This window comes from Vigna angularis, chromosome 5, assembly GCF_016808095.1.
Source record: "Vigna angularis cultivar LongXiaoDou No.4 chromosome 5, ASM1680809v1, whole genome shotgun sequence".
In the NCBI taxonomy this organism is placed as follows: domain Eukaryota; kingdom Viridiplantae; phylum Streptophyta; class Magnoliopsida; order Fabales; family Fabaceae; genus Vigna; species Vigna angularis.
The window spans coordinates 32,996,942-33,014,744 of NC_068974.1; the positions used below are offsets into that span (position 1 = coordinate 32,996,942).

The following is a 17,803-nucleotide window of genomic DNA, read 5'->3' on the forward strand; positions in this document are numbered from 1 at the left end:
ACCACCAGCTCAGTAGAGCACCCCCAGATGAACGGTCAAGCTGAAGCCATGAATAAGACCGTGGTCGCTGAGCTAAAGCGGCGGTTGGGAGAAAGGAAGGGGGCATGGGTTGACGAGCTACCCGAAGTCCTATGGGCGTATTGGTGCACGCCTCACGGGACCATCGGAGAAACCCCCTTTAACCTAACCTATGGTACTGATGCCATGCTGCCGGTCGAACTGGGAGAACCATCGTTGAGGCGACAGGTTGAAGACCTGCAGATAAACAACCAAGAGCTGAGAATCGAACTAGATTCCCTAAATGAACGGCGAGACCGAGCGGCTCTGCGGGCCGAAGCATGCAAGCGCATGGTGGAGAGGAAGTACAACTCCAAGGTCTGACCGAGGAGTTTCCAGGAAGGAGACCTGGTATGGAGAAAAGCTGGGGAAGCCCGCCGAAACCCGGCCCATGGGAAACTCGCTGCCAAATGGGAGGGGCCGTTCTGAATAGCCGAAGCGTTAGGAAATGGGGCCTACCGGTTGCAACGATCGGACGGACGTCCAATTCCTAATACTTGGAATGCCACACATCTAAAATTTTATTTCAGTTGACTGTTATGATGATCCATGTATTGTTGCTTTCAATAAATAAATGACAGGATGTCCATCTTCCATACACAACCTCACTCTCCATAAAGACCAAGTTGGCGAAAGAGTGTTCCACCGAGAGCAACTCTCAACTTGGTCGGGCTATGAACGAAGAGGCGTCCGCCCCATAAAGACCGAGTTGGCGAAAAAGAGTGTTCCACCGAGAGCAACTCTCAACTTGGTCGGGCTACGAACGAAGAGGCGTCCGCCCCATAAAGACCAAGTTGGCGAAAAAGAGTGTTCCACCGAGAGCAACTCTCAACTTGGTCGGGTTACGAACGAAGAGGCGTTCGTCCCATAAAGACCAAGTTGACGAGAAAGAGGGTTCCACCGAGAACCACTCTCAACTTGGTCGGGCAATAAACGAAGAGTTCTTCAAAGAACCATAGCCGTCTGCCCCATAAAGACCAAGCCGATGAAAAGAGGTTCCACCGAAAACCACTCTCAACTTGGTCGGGCAATAAACGAACTTGTACAAAGAACCTTGGCCGTTCGCTCCAAAAGGGACCATTGTCGTTCGCCCGATAAAAACAATACAAAAAAGAAACAAAAAATCCTAATTGCCCCCCCCCCCCCCCCCCCCCCCCCCCGGCCTCGGCTTCAGCAGTAGGCTCATCCCCTTTGGCTGAATTAAGGTCCACTAGGACGCCATCAAAAATGTCCTTCTCAATGTCGAAGCCAAGAGTGAACGGATCTTGTACACCCGCTAGAAGGGACGCCTGCCGAAGGGCTTTGTTGAAGCCTTCCTCGTGTTCGAACACGATTGTCGCCTCCAGCTCGGCGATCTTCTCGTTGGCCTTGGTGACATCAAGGGATAAGGCCTGGTTCGCCTTGATATGCTCGGCCTCCGCATCCCTTAGGCGAGCAACCTCTGCCTTAAGCTGGCGGCCCTCTTCTGCCAGTCGTTCTTGTTCGCCTCGGGCGGCTACCAAACCTTTAGCGTTCTCCTTCTTAGACCTCTCAAGATCGGCCTCCAGCTGCTCGATCTTCTTGTCATAATCATCTTGGGTTAAGAGCATCAACTCCATTGTTAGTTGAAGGGAGGCCGAGTTCTTCTTCTCCGCATCAAGTTCAGCGCGGATCTTCGCCACCCCTGGGCGGTCAACAAACTCCTTCAGATACCATGCCAGGGCGGACACCCGTGTCGACATCTCCAGCATGGCGTTGGTCAGCTCCAACTCAGAAAGGGGTTCAATAAGCGCCCGTTGGGAGGAGCTCATATGGAACTTTGTCCGCTCGCTCATATTGAACGCCGGACTGAAGATGCCGCCCGGTAAGGGCACAACAGGGACCCTCTCCCGGTCCTTCTCTTTGTCTTTGCCTTTGCGGGCCTTCTTTGACGTCGATCGAGACGATGAACCCTCCTTGTCCTTGCGCCCTTCAGTAAAGGGATCCTTCCTCTTACGGATCAAAGGAGCGCCGGCGGTGGTGGCTGCCTCGGACGACAGATCCACTTGAACGGCCGCAAGGTCAAGGTGGGGATCGGAACCTGCCGCCTTGCCACTAGAACCCACGGCCTGTGCGGCTTGGGGGTCTTTGGGCTTCTGTGTTATGCGCATGGGAGGTAGGCGACCGCCCGACGACGAACGTCCTGTCAGAGGAGGACGGGGCACGGTAGGAGCGTTCGGCCGAGCCGAGGATGAGCTGGCTCCAGTCCTCTTCCGGGCGGCCATAAAGTTGGATTGACGGGGGGCAGGAGTCGTCATAAGCTCTGAAAGAAACAAAACAATTCAGAAAAATTAATGTCAGTATACTAAAGACAAACAGACCCAATATAACAATACCATACCGAACGCCTTTTGTCCACAATCCTCAAAACTAAGGCATTCGACCAGGTGACGGGCGGAAATCCGACGGGGGAGGGCATTGATGGTACGCACGACCTCTAAGTCGGATGAAGTCAGTGCTCCCCCAGAAGTCGCCTTTATTCGCCGGGGATTTCTGGTCCAGTAAAACGGGAACAATGGCTTCCCATCACCGTCATAGAATTCATGGCGGCCGGCTTCGTCAATGATTATCTTAAAATAATGTTGTTTGAAGTTCTTGAAGGAATCAGAGAACGGGCGGAACAGGGCCCTATCTCGAACCGATGTGAAGGATACCCAACCGCCGGTGGGAGAAGGACGAACCTCAAAATAATAAAAGAAGACGGGAATAGTAGGAGTGACGCCCACGGCCAAACACATAGCCAGAAACGCTTGCACGGCCGCCCAAGAGTTGGGGTGCAGTTGCGCGGGAGCCACGTTAACCTCCCGAAGGACAGTCGTTTGAAACTTGATGAAAGGGACCCGGATAAAGAGATGGGTGAAGAAGTTCACGTACATGTAGAAGAAATCGTCCGGGCTCGACCTCTTCCCGTAAAAGACCCTTTCGTTTCTCAAACTGACTCCAGCCCGGATCAACCTGGAATCTTCTATATCCCGGACAATATGGGTACGGCTGACCCTCCATTCCAAATCCTTGTGAGTGGCGTATGAGGAAGCATACAGGCTAGGAACATAAGGAGCCCACTCATTCACCACTACTCCCTGGCCGTCCGGCTCGAAAGGAGACCCGTCCACACGGATACCGCCTTGGAGCAAGAACATAGGCACGCCATGAAATACACGGTCGCCTGTCGAGACCGACACCTCAGGATCCGCCTCAGAGGACCCAACCGCCTCATCCAAACAACGTTCTCACCCACTATTTATAGAAAAATTTAGTAACCGTTGGGTGCATGCGTGTCGTTCAAATCTCGCACGATCAACGCTCCAGATTTGGAGACGCTTCGCCTTCAGCCAGTAGCGACGTACCACGTGTTTTCCCGCCCAAAATCCAAAGATCAAAAGCCCACTAGAGGCGGCCCAATTGCAGATTCCTGGCCCAAGCCGCGTCGTACTCAAAATCCTACGTCTACTACGTGCACTAGGACTTGGGGGGCTTGTGTACCAGCGAGGACCGAGCGCCGTACGGAAGGACGCCCACGTCATCAGAACAAGTAGAGGACCGTCCACCCATTTCGATGCCCACGTCATCAGAACAAGTAAAGGACCGTCCGCCCATTTCGATGCCCACGTCATCAGAACAAGTAAAGGACCGTCCGCCCATTTCGATGCCCACGTCATCTGAATGACAGAGGACCGTCCGCCCGCTTCAGCACCACTGACATCAGACCAGTAAATGAACCGTCTGCCCTCCCCGATATTGGAGACCTGGAAAATTACCTCTATTGGATAAATGTGGAGGATCGAACAGGATAAGGCGGACACCCATATCACATGGGCGGGCGCCCATTTCTCAAGGCCGGCCACGCCACTAATCATCTTAGCTTAAGACAAATCAACATGGTTTAAGGTAAGTAGAGATTAGAAGCTATTGGGCTGTTTTGGGCCGTGATTAATTTTCACTAATCCCAAGCCCATAACGAAAATTATAAATACAAGTCCACGGTGAGTGGTGAGAGGGAACATTCATTGCACATTTATTACTGTCTGAGAAAAACGCCTTAGCTCTCAACTGACTTTGGCATCGGAGAATCTTTTGCAGGTCTCCCACCGGCGAACTGAGAAGTGAACACAGAAGATCCGACATACAGAAAACGAGAAGCGACTGACGTGGAAACGTGGGACCCACACGGTCCCTCACATCCGAAACAATTCTATTTCTTTTAAATATGATCCTAAAATTTTCAAGAATTCAAGTAGTATTTTTTTTATCTTACTTACCTTGAGCCGACTTCAAGTGATGCATTCTCTATTTTGTTTTTGTACTCCGTTTCTATTTTTCTTTGACTTCAAGTGATGTATTTCCTATTTTCTTTTTCTGCTCATTTTCTATTTTTCTTTAGCTATATTTTCCGTTCCAACTTGTTTACTTTTTTTATATTATTTGTTTTAATAGTTCTTAATTTCATTTAATGTTATTTGAATATATGAATTCGTGAATACAAGCACAAGATGATGTAATTTATGTCAAAAGTAAATATGAAATTCAATTGTAAAGATAATAAAACTAATTGAATATTTTCAATGCAATTTTTATCAATAATTGAGCTTCAATGTCACTTCTTATTTGAGATTTAAAATTCTCAATGATAAAACCCAAAAAAGAAAACAATAAAATAGTAACTTTATCTTGTTGGTAGCATTATCTCCTAAAATACACAAGAAAACATACAACTAGCACACAAACTTTATCATATTCATTGACACATTTCAAGCACAAACACTCCATTTATGCAAGATGGTGCATTTTAAGTTCTCAACTTTAAGAACGCAGTTCCCAATAAATGCATATAATGTTGGTTAGTTCAAAAGTAGTATGTAGAAAAATATGTTTATATCATTTAACATGTTTATCTTTATATTTTGGTACATATTGCATGTAATACTTCTTTCTTTGACTACTATTAAGATTTTAGAGTATTTAATGTTCTTTTGCTTCATGTTACTCTGCTACTTATAATATATTAATAATTAGAAAGAAAAAAAAAATATATATATATATATATATTATATTTTAGTGAAACAATGCATCTACATATATAATTATCTATATAAATAAAATATTTTAATTATATACATAACTTTTACATAGAATTTCATTTATCTAAAGTAAGAAAAGTATATATCAAAGGATAAAGTACACAAGTATTAATTAGAAAATACAGAGCTAAGTTTTTATTTAATTTTGGATTCTTTATATGTGTATTTGGTTTTGCTTTTACCACAATTCTTAATTTTGATATTCTAATTGGAGTGTGTTTAATTCTTTTACGTTCACTTAAGAGGAGAGAAATGTTCTTCTTTTTATTAGTGTAATGTCACATCGATAACATACATAAACTCAACATCGATAATAACAAATAACTTTTATTAGACCAGAACTGATATCAACAAAGTAACTATGAGGAATAATGGATGAACATTTTAAAATAGTTTTATGGTTCTTGTATGGACAAATGTTGGTTTTTGTTTCTATATATATAAAGTTTTTTCTTCTAAATTTGTACATGCATATCTTAATAATAGAAAAAGACTTAAATATATTTTTGTTCCTAATTTATTGTAAAAAAACGTTTTTTATCCTTAATTAAATTATAATTTTTTTTATAGTTTATAAATGTATTGTAAATAATCTCTTAATAAATGATAAATAAAAGTTATATTATAACTTCAAAACTCTATTTGTCACATAAAAATATACTTCGTATATTATGTTTATAAAAATATTTTACATAAATTTACAAAATAGAAAGAATAAATTCTTATTTGAAGATGATAAATCTATTTAACTTATAAAAAAGCAAAAAATTATTTTGTTGACATTAGATACACTACTTGACAATTTATTTTTAAGAGTATTTTTATCATTAAAAAAGCTAAATTTTGTATTTGTAAAGAAAGAGAAAGATTGAAGAGTAAAATAATGGAAGTAGATTGTGTGTAAAAATTTGTTTGGTATCAAAATAATACTACCTTAGAGAAATACTTAAGAATCCTAATATAAAGTTGTGAGATTTATTTTTTAGGAGTATTTTTGTCATTAAAAGGGATAAATTTTGTATGTGTAAACAAAGAAAAAGATTGAAGAATAAAATAATAGAAGTAGAGCTATGAGAAAAAAATATCACCTTGAAAAAAATACTTAAGAATCCCAATAAAAAGCTATGAGAGAGCGGTAAAAGTTTATTCTCAAGAGTATTATTGTCATTAAAAAACTAAATTTTGTATTTATAAAAAAATTGAAAAGGAAAGTAGAATGTATGAAAAAAATGTATTAAATGTAAAAAAAAAAAAATAATACTACTTAAAAAAAATCCGAATAAAAAGTTATTAGACAGGTAAGAAATGACATGTATAAGGTAAGGGTAGTTAGGAAGGTACTGGAATGAATGGAACACATCTTAACACAAACAGGATCCGAGGAGTGCCTTTCTTGCCAACTTAGACTTTGTTCTCACATGCACATGTCCTTTGCAAGCACCATAATCTGACATCATCTTTCAATTCTCCACCTTCAACCCAAAAGCTTCCACATCAAATCTTTCAACTACACAGCCAAAAGGGTACACAAATCATACACCAAAAAGCTTCCACCTTCCAAGTACTCTCTCATCTTTCACTTTTCATTTTCTAACGTATTCTCCATTTCTTCCATTGCTTACACACTAACACTTTTTTCTTATGATTAGCGAATCTCCATGTCTTCAGACTCAACAGCACAAGCAGGACCAGAAGCTATGATCTTAAGGGTTGTTGCAGCAAAAGATGCAAGTCTTCAAGACTTGCAAGAGTTGCAAGAGTTTGAAGAATGCAAAACTCCAACTTCATCGAGCAACAAGATTCCCACAATTGAAACATGCCCACCTGCACCAAGAAAGAGAAGAAGACTACAAATGCAACAGTTTTCTTCAAGCATCAAAAGATCATCGTCAAATGCGTTGAACTATGTAGTGAGGCATGATCAAGAGGTAGAGTCTTTCTTCCAATCCACGTTTGAGCTTTCTAGAGTAAACAAGAGATGCAGAAGTGTATGAAACTCAACTCAACTTAACTCTTAGTCAATAATTGTGAGTGATTGTTCGTCTATATTTGCATTTCAATGGATAAAATCATGGTGGAGTGTTCAATATATCACATATATCACATTCGATTCCCCACTCAGTTGTTGTAAGTTCCATGCCAATGTCTCGTGTCCGAAGTTCATGTGACTGCCATATGCAAGCTCTGTGTTTATTTGTTTTTTTTAAAATAGATATTGCACAAACGAGGGTTTAAATTATTATAATATGGATAAAAATAGATATATATGGTAATTATACAATGACCTATCATGTCACACGAAAGAATTCTCTTACACGTTCCCATAAACAATGTGTTGTGTATGGGAAGCAGTAACTGCATTATCTGATACTTCAGAGTTACAGTAGCCTCTGCTTCGTACAGATAATATAAGAGACAACCCCACTCAAAGAAGAAACTATTATGTCATCGTTATCGCTATTAATTCACAACAAAACAGACATTTTTGTGAGTTTTATCAATTTTTTTTAAGAAAAACTAAAATTTCCAGTAAAAAAAATACTTAAAAGTCTATTTCATAATATTTTATCAACTTTTTAAATAATTTTTTAACAATAAATTACATGTCCCTATTTTATTGGTACGAAACGGATTAATTACAAACTATCACATGTTATTAGAATGTTGTAAAAAAAAATAGTTAAAAATCATTTTCCTTCTTACATACTAAAAAAATAAAATTAATTTATAATATATATAAATATAAATCTTATCATATAAATTAATTTTATAAAATTAAATTAGACTTAAAATTTATTTTTTAATACATATATTTCAAACCATTACTTCTAAAATATATTTACACTCGTAAACATATACATATATTTTGATTATAAAACTAAACATGAGTAAACGATGTCAATCAATAAACTTAAAAAACATTAAATTTTATTAGAATAAATTTTAATTTATCGTTATGATACCTTGTTAAAAGATATAATTTAATTTCACAAAATTAATTTATATAATAAAATGTTCATTATTTACATGTTAAAAAAATATAATTTAATTTTACAAAATTAATTTATATAATAAAATTTTCATTTTTACATACTGTAATTCTAACATTATGTAAAAATGGATGATGTTGATTCATAAAAAGGTGATATTTGAGAGTATGTAATTAGAGTGAGATTATTGAAAAGAGAAAGAGACAGATAAACCTGCTGCAGAATTGATTAGCTTTATTTGCCGAAAAGCCATGGATGGGGACCAAGACACATCCACGAGCACCACGAGAACATAAATTGTACTTCCTTACTTTCTAACCATTCATTTTTGCCCTTTATAATTCAACACATCATCATTTCTTCACGCACCTTTTGATATTCAAAAGATATTTTTTATATTATATAATTTTAAATTTTTTCAAGTATGAATTTATAAGTTTTCCAATTATTTAATTTAAAAATGTATTTTAAATTGTGTAACTCGTGATATAATTTTTCATTTTCAAATTATGTTTTTCTGAATTATACAATCTAAAATGTATTTGGAAATATAAAATTATGTTTTAGATAATCCAAAATACATTTTTGAGTTACAAATAGTATGCTTCAAAATAAATTTTCAGATAAATGTTTCTGACGGATAGATGATTTGGATTTTCTTACACCTATATGGGAGGTGGAAGAAGAAAATATGGAGGTGGTAAAAGAAATATCTCACTCTACCCTTCTGGCCCTTTTACGTGGCCTCCTTTTTGGGTTACACATTTTCAAAACTTTTTTTTTATAGACCAATAAGTGACAGAGGATAGGTTTGATCTCCACAACTACAGAAATGACTAAAACCAAAAGTCATATGAAAAACTCTCACCTAAATTTTATATCTTTTATATTAAATCATTAATATATTATTAAAATAAAGTTATCAACATAAGTTTTCAATAAAGAATTAGTAGTTGGTGATAACATGTATTCACTTTCAAACCATCTCAATATGACTCCATTTGATTTTGATTTTTCTTTTTATGTTATGAACACTCTGTTTACTTTCATTATTTTTCTTGCCAATATACAGAAAAATAAATTGCATAACTGCTGCATTTTGTCATTGACATGTTTGAGTTCTTATTTGGTATTGGGTGATGTCTAATTCTTTTTACCATAATAAATACAAGATATTAATGATAATAGTATTATTCATGTTCTGGTTTAGTTTTTTAGACCGTATGGACCGTACAGTAGTATATTATTATTGAAGACATTTTGATACTTAAATAATACAATCACGTATTTCTTCATCTTTCTTCTATATTTATAAGTTTTAATCAGAGTTAACTCTCTAAAAATTTATTTTATCTTATTATGTAGAGTTTATAAAAAATAATTTATATTGTACTATTAATTATATTTGTAGGGTTTATAAAAAGTAATTTATATTGTAGTTATCGATTGGTCATCCTTAAAATATAAATCGAGTAATTATAATATATACGGACCCTTTGAAATTTGTTTGGAAAGATATTCAGTTTAAATGTACGAGAATATATTGACCGATTATACTATACAGTATGTTTTTATATAGAGATAAAAGGAATAAGAATAAGAATAAACAACACCTCCAATTCCAGGTTAGTTTACTACAGGAGATGTGGTTGAAGATAGCCTTATCCATTCCACCGAATGCATGAAAAACTAAGGGTGGTTCAACAAATATAGAACTCCTGGAAATCATGTTCATTGCCTTGTTCTTTTCTTAAACCACACCACATTTCTTGAATCAATTTTAAAGGATGGTTCTTGAAAAATGGATACACAACCAAGTTCTTCTAAAATCTGACATATACCATGTCTTTTTCTTGTGTATTATAATACTACAAAAACATGTCAAAGGTAGTATAGTACTATAAATTTGAAGGGACAGAATCGCAGTGGGACACATATCCTCTGAACTCTCCTGAACTTGTTACTTACCTTTAACCACACGTATTCACTTTGGTTCCCATGCATATGACACTTGGAGTCCACGTGTCAAGCTCTAGAACCCCTTCAGGTTTCGATAGTTCTTCCTTCAATAAGGATGCCATCCATCAGTAACTTACTCTTGTCGTTTCTAGAAAAGCTTGAAGTAGTTAATGGCTCCAAAACGTGGTGAGAAGTTGGTGGTGAGATCCACCAAGAAAGTTGTGGAATCAAGCGTGCAAGTATCGGTTGTAAGCACCGGCAGCAGAAGACAAACACGGGGAAACAAAGAAACAGAAGAGGCAGAAGGTGGAAAAGAGCATGTGATGGTCATTCCCGTTGAAGAAGTGAATCCTGAAGCCCGGAAGGATTCGTCTACCTCTGCCATTACTGAGGGAAACAAAGGTGAGAAAAACAACACTGGGGAAGATGGTGGAGTGCAGATTGAAGAGAAAGAGAATAAGGTAGAGAACGAGGGAGAGAAGGATGAGAAGGAGAAGGAGAAGGCAAAGATACCGTCTAATGGAAAAGAGAGAAAAAAGGGGAAAAAGAAGGGAAGGAAAAGTGTAGAAGGGTATCAGAGGTATGTGTATAGGGTGTTGAAGCAGGTGCACCCTGAGATGGGAATATCTGCCAAATGCATGACTGTTCTGAACAATTTGATGAATGACATGTTTGAGAGATTGGCTGGTGAAGCTGCTAAGCTGAAGGACTACACTGGACACATGACATTGTCTTCAAGGGAGATTCAAGGAGCAGTGAAGCTGGTTTTACCAGGAGAGCTTGGGAAGCATGCCATTGCAGAAGGTGTCAAAGCTGTGAATAAATTCACCTCCTATGATACCGATGAATAGTCTAGACAGTATAGTTATATGTTTAGTATGTAAAAACATGTACTTGATTAGTTATAAGGTGACTAGGTTAAGGTTTTTCTTGTTTTAGGTGACTAGGTATTTAGCATTGTGTTGTTAAGTAGGTGTTTTTGTATTTTGCAATTTGGAGAATGGTGTATGTTTGGTTGGTTGGTTGGTTCTTCTGATAGGGTCAGAAATGTAGATCACTTACTGTTATTAGTGTGCTTGTTTATCTGTAATGCAATTAGTAGTTATTGCCAGTTTCATTGATATTTCTGGGGGTTGAGGAAAGTTTGGTTTCATAATAGTTTCACAATGTTCTACTCGGTGGAGGATATGATTGTATTTTAACACCTTTTATATAGCATAATATTCAAAAAAGACAAGGAATAAATTGTTAATGGAAACACTTGCAATGAAGTACATATGGTTTTGTCCCATGTTGTTTCTGAGGAACAGGGTGGGAACATTATACACAAACCTGCTGATATTAAGTTATACACAAACCTAATGATTGCTCAGTTAATTTAAGGAAAATATTATTTTAACAAACTTTTTTTACAACTTTTTTACAATAAAGTCAAGGTGGAAGGAAGATAAATTTAGTAATAGTACTGTTATTATATACCTTTCTGGCCCATTTCTTGGAAGAATATATAATGTATCCTTAGTAGGTGATAAATGGCATTTAAAACTCATGTAATATAATTACTAACTAAGAAATAATCCTTAACTTTTCACATTCAAATGATACGGTGAATCCAATTTTTTAAAATATTTATTAAGCTAATTTTGAAAGAAAAAAGGTAAAGTTTTTTGGAAAGCACCAATGTACCGGTGCTCTTTTGTTTTTATCCGGCTCATATTTTTTAACAATCTAATCTCACCCTACTTAATTATACATTAGAATGTTGACTTGAGTCTTAATAAAATAATTGATTCCATGAAAACCCAAAAAAATTAAAAAATAAGTTCATGAGAAACCAAAAGAAAGGGTCACAGCATGTTTTGGTCCAAACATCCAAAATAAGATAAGGTTACATATAATCCATTAGAATTGGTTATGGTAATATTTTTTATTGGCGATACCTAAACATGATACATAAACATTCTATTATTTATAATTTAATAAACATGTATATATGTGTGAATTATAATATATTTTTAATTTACTAATAATCATATATATATATATATATATAAAGTGAAACAGATCTTATTTAAATTGAGTTGGTTTAATAAAATTAAATTAAGTTTAAGTTCTGCTACTTTAGTATAGTATTAGAATCGGTTAAAGTTTATTATAACCAAGATTTAAATCATATATATTATATTTGATTTTGATATTCGAATGAATGATATTTTAGTGTGAATTGGTGTATTAAAAATCTTATATCAATTCAATTTATTTAGATTTATTCTTTAAGTCCATTTTGAATCCATAAAATTATGTGAAAAAGTAAAGTAGGTATGTAAGTTGAAAAAGTAATAAGAAAAGTGAAAATCTACCAATTTAAAAAAAAATAATGACTTTTCTTTTTCTTTGCTAAAATAAAATATATTAAATCAAAATCTACCAAATTAAAATCTACCAAATTAAAATCTACAAAAACTAAAACCTACCGAATTACTATTTTTTTAATGATCTTGTTAATTATGTGACTTTTCTATCTAAAATGTTGCTGTGTGAAGTACGTGAAGTAGTCCGCAAAGCTTGGAGTTTAACAAACTAGCTTGTAAATTGATTGCAATTTAAAAAAAAAAAAAAAGGAAGGGTATGTTATATGTGAGATCCGTAATCTTAATGAACTCAACTTAGATTTATACATTTACTCGAATTCTCAAACGTATAAACTATTATGTTTCTTTTATTTACAACTCTTAGAAAAGTACTTAGCAAAAGTTACGCACAAAGCATCTCAAATTTAATCAAGATTGACCAACGTGTCCAATTTAAAGTGATGTCCAACAAGTTGTAACGATAACATTAAAAGATTTTGACACAGTAAATTTGATATTATTTCGATCAAGAAATTGCTTATAAACATGCTATAAATTCAAACATTATGTTACGAATTGTTGATTGATATATTTGCACTTATTCATCGTATATTTGTTAAAACACAGCTAGCATATCAATTAAATATAAGAAATGAACACACGAAAGCTTTCAAGTGATAATAAAAGGTAAATTAAACAAAAATCTCTAATACATCTTGTGCATCCAGTAGCTTGAATGGAAACATTTAATTTATGTTCTTATTTTTTACATAAGAAAAAGTTAACAAGATTGTGTTTAATTGTTTATCCTCGCATTGGTTGTAATCACATTTAATTACATATTGAAAGTTGTAGTAGCTTAACCTTAAATAATAGTTAAAATTTTCAATCCAAGTTAGAAATTGTGGATTATAAAAAATGTTGTAGATAACACTTATGTGTAATCAATTTTTTTAAAAATCTTATAAAATTAAATAAGAATGGGATAAACTCGAGCTGAATAAATTATATAAAAGCAAATTAATTATTCGTACTTATTTGTATTAATTTGAATCACTTCGAGTTTAGTGAACATATAATCTTTTTAAACTTTTTGAAGATATGTTTTAAATTTTCATTTATACATAATCACATTATTTAACTCTATTTATTTTTCATACTCGCCGGTCATTGTAAAAATTCAAAATATACATTATAATCCTAGTGACTGGTTTCAGGCTTAATAACACCCGTTAAACACGATGGGGTCACTATAAATTTATTGGATGCTTTTCGGTTGTATTCTATAATTTCCAACTGCATCCCATAACTTTTAAAATAACAACTTTAAACTTCATAGAACAAAATTTTCAGATATTTTGAAAACAATTTCCATAACAGAATGTCCAAAATAAAATTTTCACAACAAAATTTTGAAAACACACTCCAGATCCAGCTTTTCAAAACTTTCTAGAACATAAAAAATTTCTTTAAAACGAGCTTTCTGGATCGAGCTTTTTTCTAAAACAAGCTCCCTCTCTTGTTCTTCCTCACTCAAATAGTGGAGTGGAAAAGACAGGTCCATGATACAGCATTAATGATGATAGTAACAACAGCCATAACATAGTTCAATGAAGGATATTTTAGTCCCTTTATATTGAATAAAATCTTTTATACTTACATAACCTTACATGTATGTACAATACCATTTGAGTACACTGAGTACAGAAACAGAGGAGTACCTCCATAGATTATTCCCACCGAATATAGCTAAGCTGCTACTCCAGTAGCTAACAGTACTTTTTTAGAGACAGATCATGTTTATAAACATTTCAGTATGGTTCCCAAAAACTTATGGCTAAAATAGAATACAGCAAACCGTCGGTGGTGGAACAAAAGAATATTGCATCTCTTACCCTATAGTCACGTCACTCTGCTTAAATTGTCATTCCACAACTTATTCATTCTATTCCAAAATAAAAAATTCAAACTCGCTTTTTCCCAAAATTAACAGCAGTAGCAACAACCATAGCAAATTAATAATATTGTGATAATCCTAGTGGATTTAGAAGGATCATGCAACATTCCCGCATACTCCAGAGTCACGGATTAAATGCTGTGGCTCCCATTCTCAGTCCCTGTCATATCACTCACTCTCTAATTTATTTATTTCACCAAAATATATATCTATTATTAATTTACTATCCACTGTATATTATGCATTTTATAGCTAAAATTGTAAAATATAAAAGCTCCTAACGCAACACTGCACTGCGCTATGCAACACCTTTTGTTATTCTCACAAGCAAGAAGAACATTGGACAGTGTTTGGTTGCTGAGAAATTTAAAACAAAAAATGGAATTCTCTTACCGCAGATTGCTGCTGCAGAACGAGGACGTTCCAATCTCCACGTCCATGCCTCCTCTTCCTCACGCCAAACACGCCACAAACGCTTCCTCGCCGCAAGTGTCCTTAGGAAGCCCTCTGGAAGTGTCCATTCGTCCGGTGTTCACTTCGAGCGTTGCCTACGTCTTCCTCATCCTCTTCACCACCTTCTTCTTCATCGGATTCGTGTTTCTCTACTTCCAACAGCACGCCTCCTCGTCGGACTCCGAGTCCGGCGCCATCCGCCGGCGAGCACAGTCGGAGTCCGTGGCGGAGAAGTCTCTGGCGGTGGTGGCGGATGCGGCGAGGCAGGGGGATTGCGCGATATGTCTGGAGGAGGTGGGAGAGGGAGAGGCGGTGAAGATGATTGCGTACTGTAAACACGTGTTCCACGCGGATTGCATTGACAGGTGGCTGGAGAAGCAGGTGACATGCCCCGTGTGCCGGTGCTGCTGCGAGAGGTGTGGAGAGGTGGAGTCGGTGACGGTGAGAGGAGACGAAGGAGGAGATGGAGAAGTGGTTTCCGTAAGAAGCTTGGATTAGGCGTGTTGCGCGTTGCGTGTGTTAGAGGGCATTGGGTTATTCATATTAACTATGCTTCAACCACTTTCCCTTTCTCTCATTCTCATCATTCCCACTATTTTCTCTCTGTTCAACAACTTAATAACATTTCCTTCTTCTTTTTTCAATTTTTTTAATTTTCTATTTTTGGTTCAAGGTGTGATTTTATGTATGTAATTCAATCTCCAGGAACTAATTTTTTTAAAGAAAAAAAAACTGTATATTAAATTATTTTTTCTCAATGTATTATTTACCGTATTTACTTTAGTATACTGTAATTTAAGGTTTCGATAAATGATAAGTTTATCTTCTGAATAGGTTGTAATTTAATTAGAATGTCTGTTTTATTTGTTACTTTAATTGTATCTTTTAGTATACTATATTTATTCTATTATTTTCAACCTGTGCTTCTAGATATTTGAATCATTATATTAATTAACATAACAAAATATGATGTCTATATAAATAATATTTTATATTTTGAACTTGATTAAAAAAATATAAGATTAATAACAGAGTAGACAGGGTGAAAATATGTAATAATCAAAGCTTAAAATCAAGAGCTTAAAATTAATTTAAAACTTATATGATAAATACTTGCATAAGCTTTCATTAATAAATTTAAATTAAAATTTTATACAAAATATATCGTATAACACGTACACAATAGTTTCATATTTACCAAATACTTTTATAGATAAATTTCTCAAAATATTATAATTGAGCAAGTTTAACAATTTTCTATCAACTATCAATTATTATTTTAGGTGTTTTTTTTCTTATGTTCTAACTGACTTACATTTATCAAACATAAACAAAAAATAGTAGGTCAATAATTTAATGGTTAAACGCATAAAACAATTGCATTATCTATAAAGTTTTTTAAGACGATAATAGTAAAAGCCAGTTTTTTTGTTGTACATGATAATTTGTGGTTGAATCACGTTATAAAATATATTCACACTAGAATGTCATTTAGAATACAAATATATAAATATCAAAAAATAAAATATACACAAATTAAAAATCTCAATTAGTAATATTTAATTGCACTAATTCCATTTTAAGATAATTTTTTTATAAACTACCCTTTCTAAGATTTTTATATGTTTTTTTAAAGGTTTAAGTATCTAAGTATTTTTTATTTATTTATTAGTCTTCATTGCAGATAAAAAAATTAAAAAATTATGCTAAAAATAAAATATAAATTAAATAAGAAAATAATTTATATATTATCTTACTGAATAAAAAAGCAAGTGAAATGGAGTTAAAATGTCTTAAATTTACAATTAACACTCAATATTTTTTATAATCTAGATAAGAAAAAATAATACATTTTCTATATTATGTTTTTATGATTTTTTTAGTACTTATCAGTTAGAGTACTTCACCGATCCATCGGTTTAAAATCGATTGTTGTGGAAACCAATCGATGGCTAAGATTATCAGGATGATTAAGGTATTTATCATAATAAACAAAATTAGAGCATTTTAAAAAATAAAAGTTTATTAAAAGTGTTTCAGCAGGATTTTATGGGGCTGAGAGACTAATCTTTTCTGACGTGTCTTTCTTCCTTCCGAAAGCTGAGATCGTCTGAGTTGCTTGTCTTTCTTCAGTCTGAGCTGTTCGATTGACTTTCGTCTGGGCCGTTCGGTCACGTCAGTCTTGACCGTTCGATTGCCTTCTTGCTCCAAGGGGGAGGTACCTACAAAAGATACTACGACGCTCAAGTTAGGCGTGAATTTGAAGAACCTTGGTTCTTAGTTGAGTATTTAGTGAAGGGTTATCACTATTGAATGTTTGGGTGTCATGAAGTGTGAGTTGAACGTAAGTGAAACGTACCTGGCTTTTAGTCCTGGCTTTGTATTTATAATTTACCTCACGGATCCTGAGCTGATACAAGCCCAATAAAATATAAACATACTTACCTAAAAATCTGGCATGTTGCTCATAAATCACTTATCAGTATCTTAACCGCTTATCAATATCTTTAATCAGATATTCTTCATTATTTTATTCTCCTTTGATTATTTTATCATCTGCTGGACTATTGGCCCAATAACTTAAACGCTGGCCCAATTGCGGCCCAATCTTTGACCTAGTTGACTGTATCGGATGAACCGAACGGTCTTGAGTGGATGGACCGAACAGTGCCAAATGTTAACTGTTTGGTCTCCACTAGGTATGATACATTATGCCCCCAAGTCCAAGTTAAGCGTTCGGCTTTAGGTGTGGTTAACTATAGGACTTATGAGTTTGAGGGAGACTGCTTTTAGTTGTTGCCCGCTGCTGCCGAAATGGTGGACTTTATAACTTCTCTTTTGAACTTTTTAATAGGCCGAGCGGCTTATGATGGGAGTTCTTTTTAGAACTTATTTTTCTTTTCTGAAGAAAAATAACGATCGAATTTGAAGTGTCAAAAG

The 17,803-nt window shown here is 35.1% G+C and overlaps 3 protein-coding genes across 3 annotated transcripts; all 3 read left to right on the plus strand.

The window, feature by feature from the left end:
• Positions 1-6,811: 6,811 nt before the first annotated feature.
• On the plus strand, positions 6,812-7,147 carry LOC108339424 (cyclin-dependent protein kinase inhibitor SMR2). The gene has a single exon (XM_017576557.1). The coding sequence runs from the start codon at positions 6,812-6,814 to the stop codon at positions 7,145-7,147; it is 336 nt and encodes a 111-aa protein (XP_017432046.1).
• Positions 7,148-10,098: 2,951 nt separating this feature from the next.
• Positions 10,099-11,219, plus strand: LOC108339936 (histone H2B.6). The gene has a single exon (XM_017577163.2). It carries the CDS (start codon positions 10,273-10,275, stop codon positions 10,951-10,953), a length of 681 nt encoding a protein of 226 aa, XP_017432652.1. The 5' UTR covers positions 10,099-10,272; the 3' UTR covers positions 10,954-11,219.
• Positions 11,220-14,088: 2,869 nt separating this feature from the next.
• LOC108339852 (E3 ubiquitin-protein ligase ATL6) lies at positions 14,089-15,646 on the plus strand. Its single transcript, XM_017577070.2, has one exon. The coding sequence runs from the start codon at positions 14,711-14,713 to the stop codon at positions 15,359-15,361; it is 651 nt and encodes a 216-aa protein (XP_017432559.1). The 5' UTR covers positions 14,089-14,710; the 3' UTR covers positions 15,362-15,646.
• Positions 15,647-17,803: the final 2,157 nt, after the last annotated feature.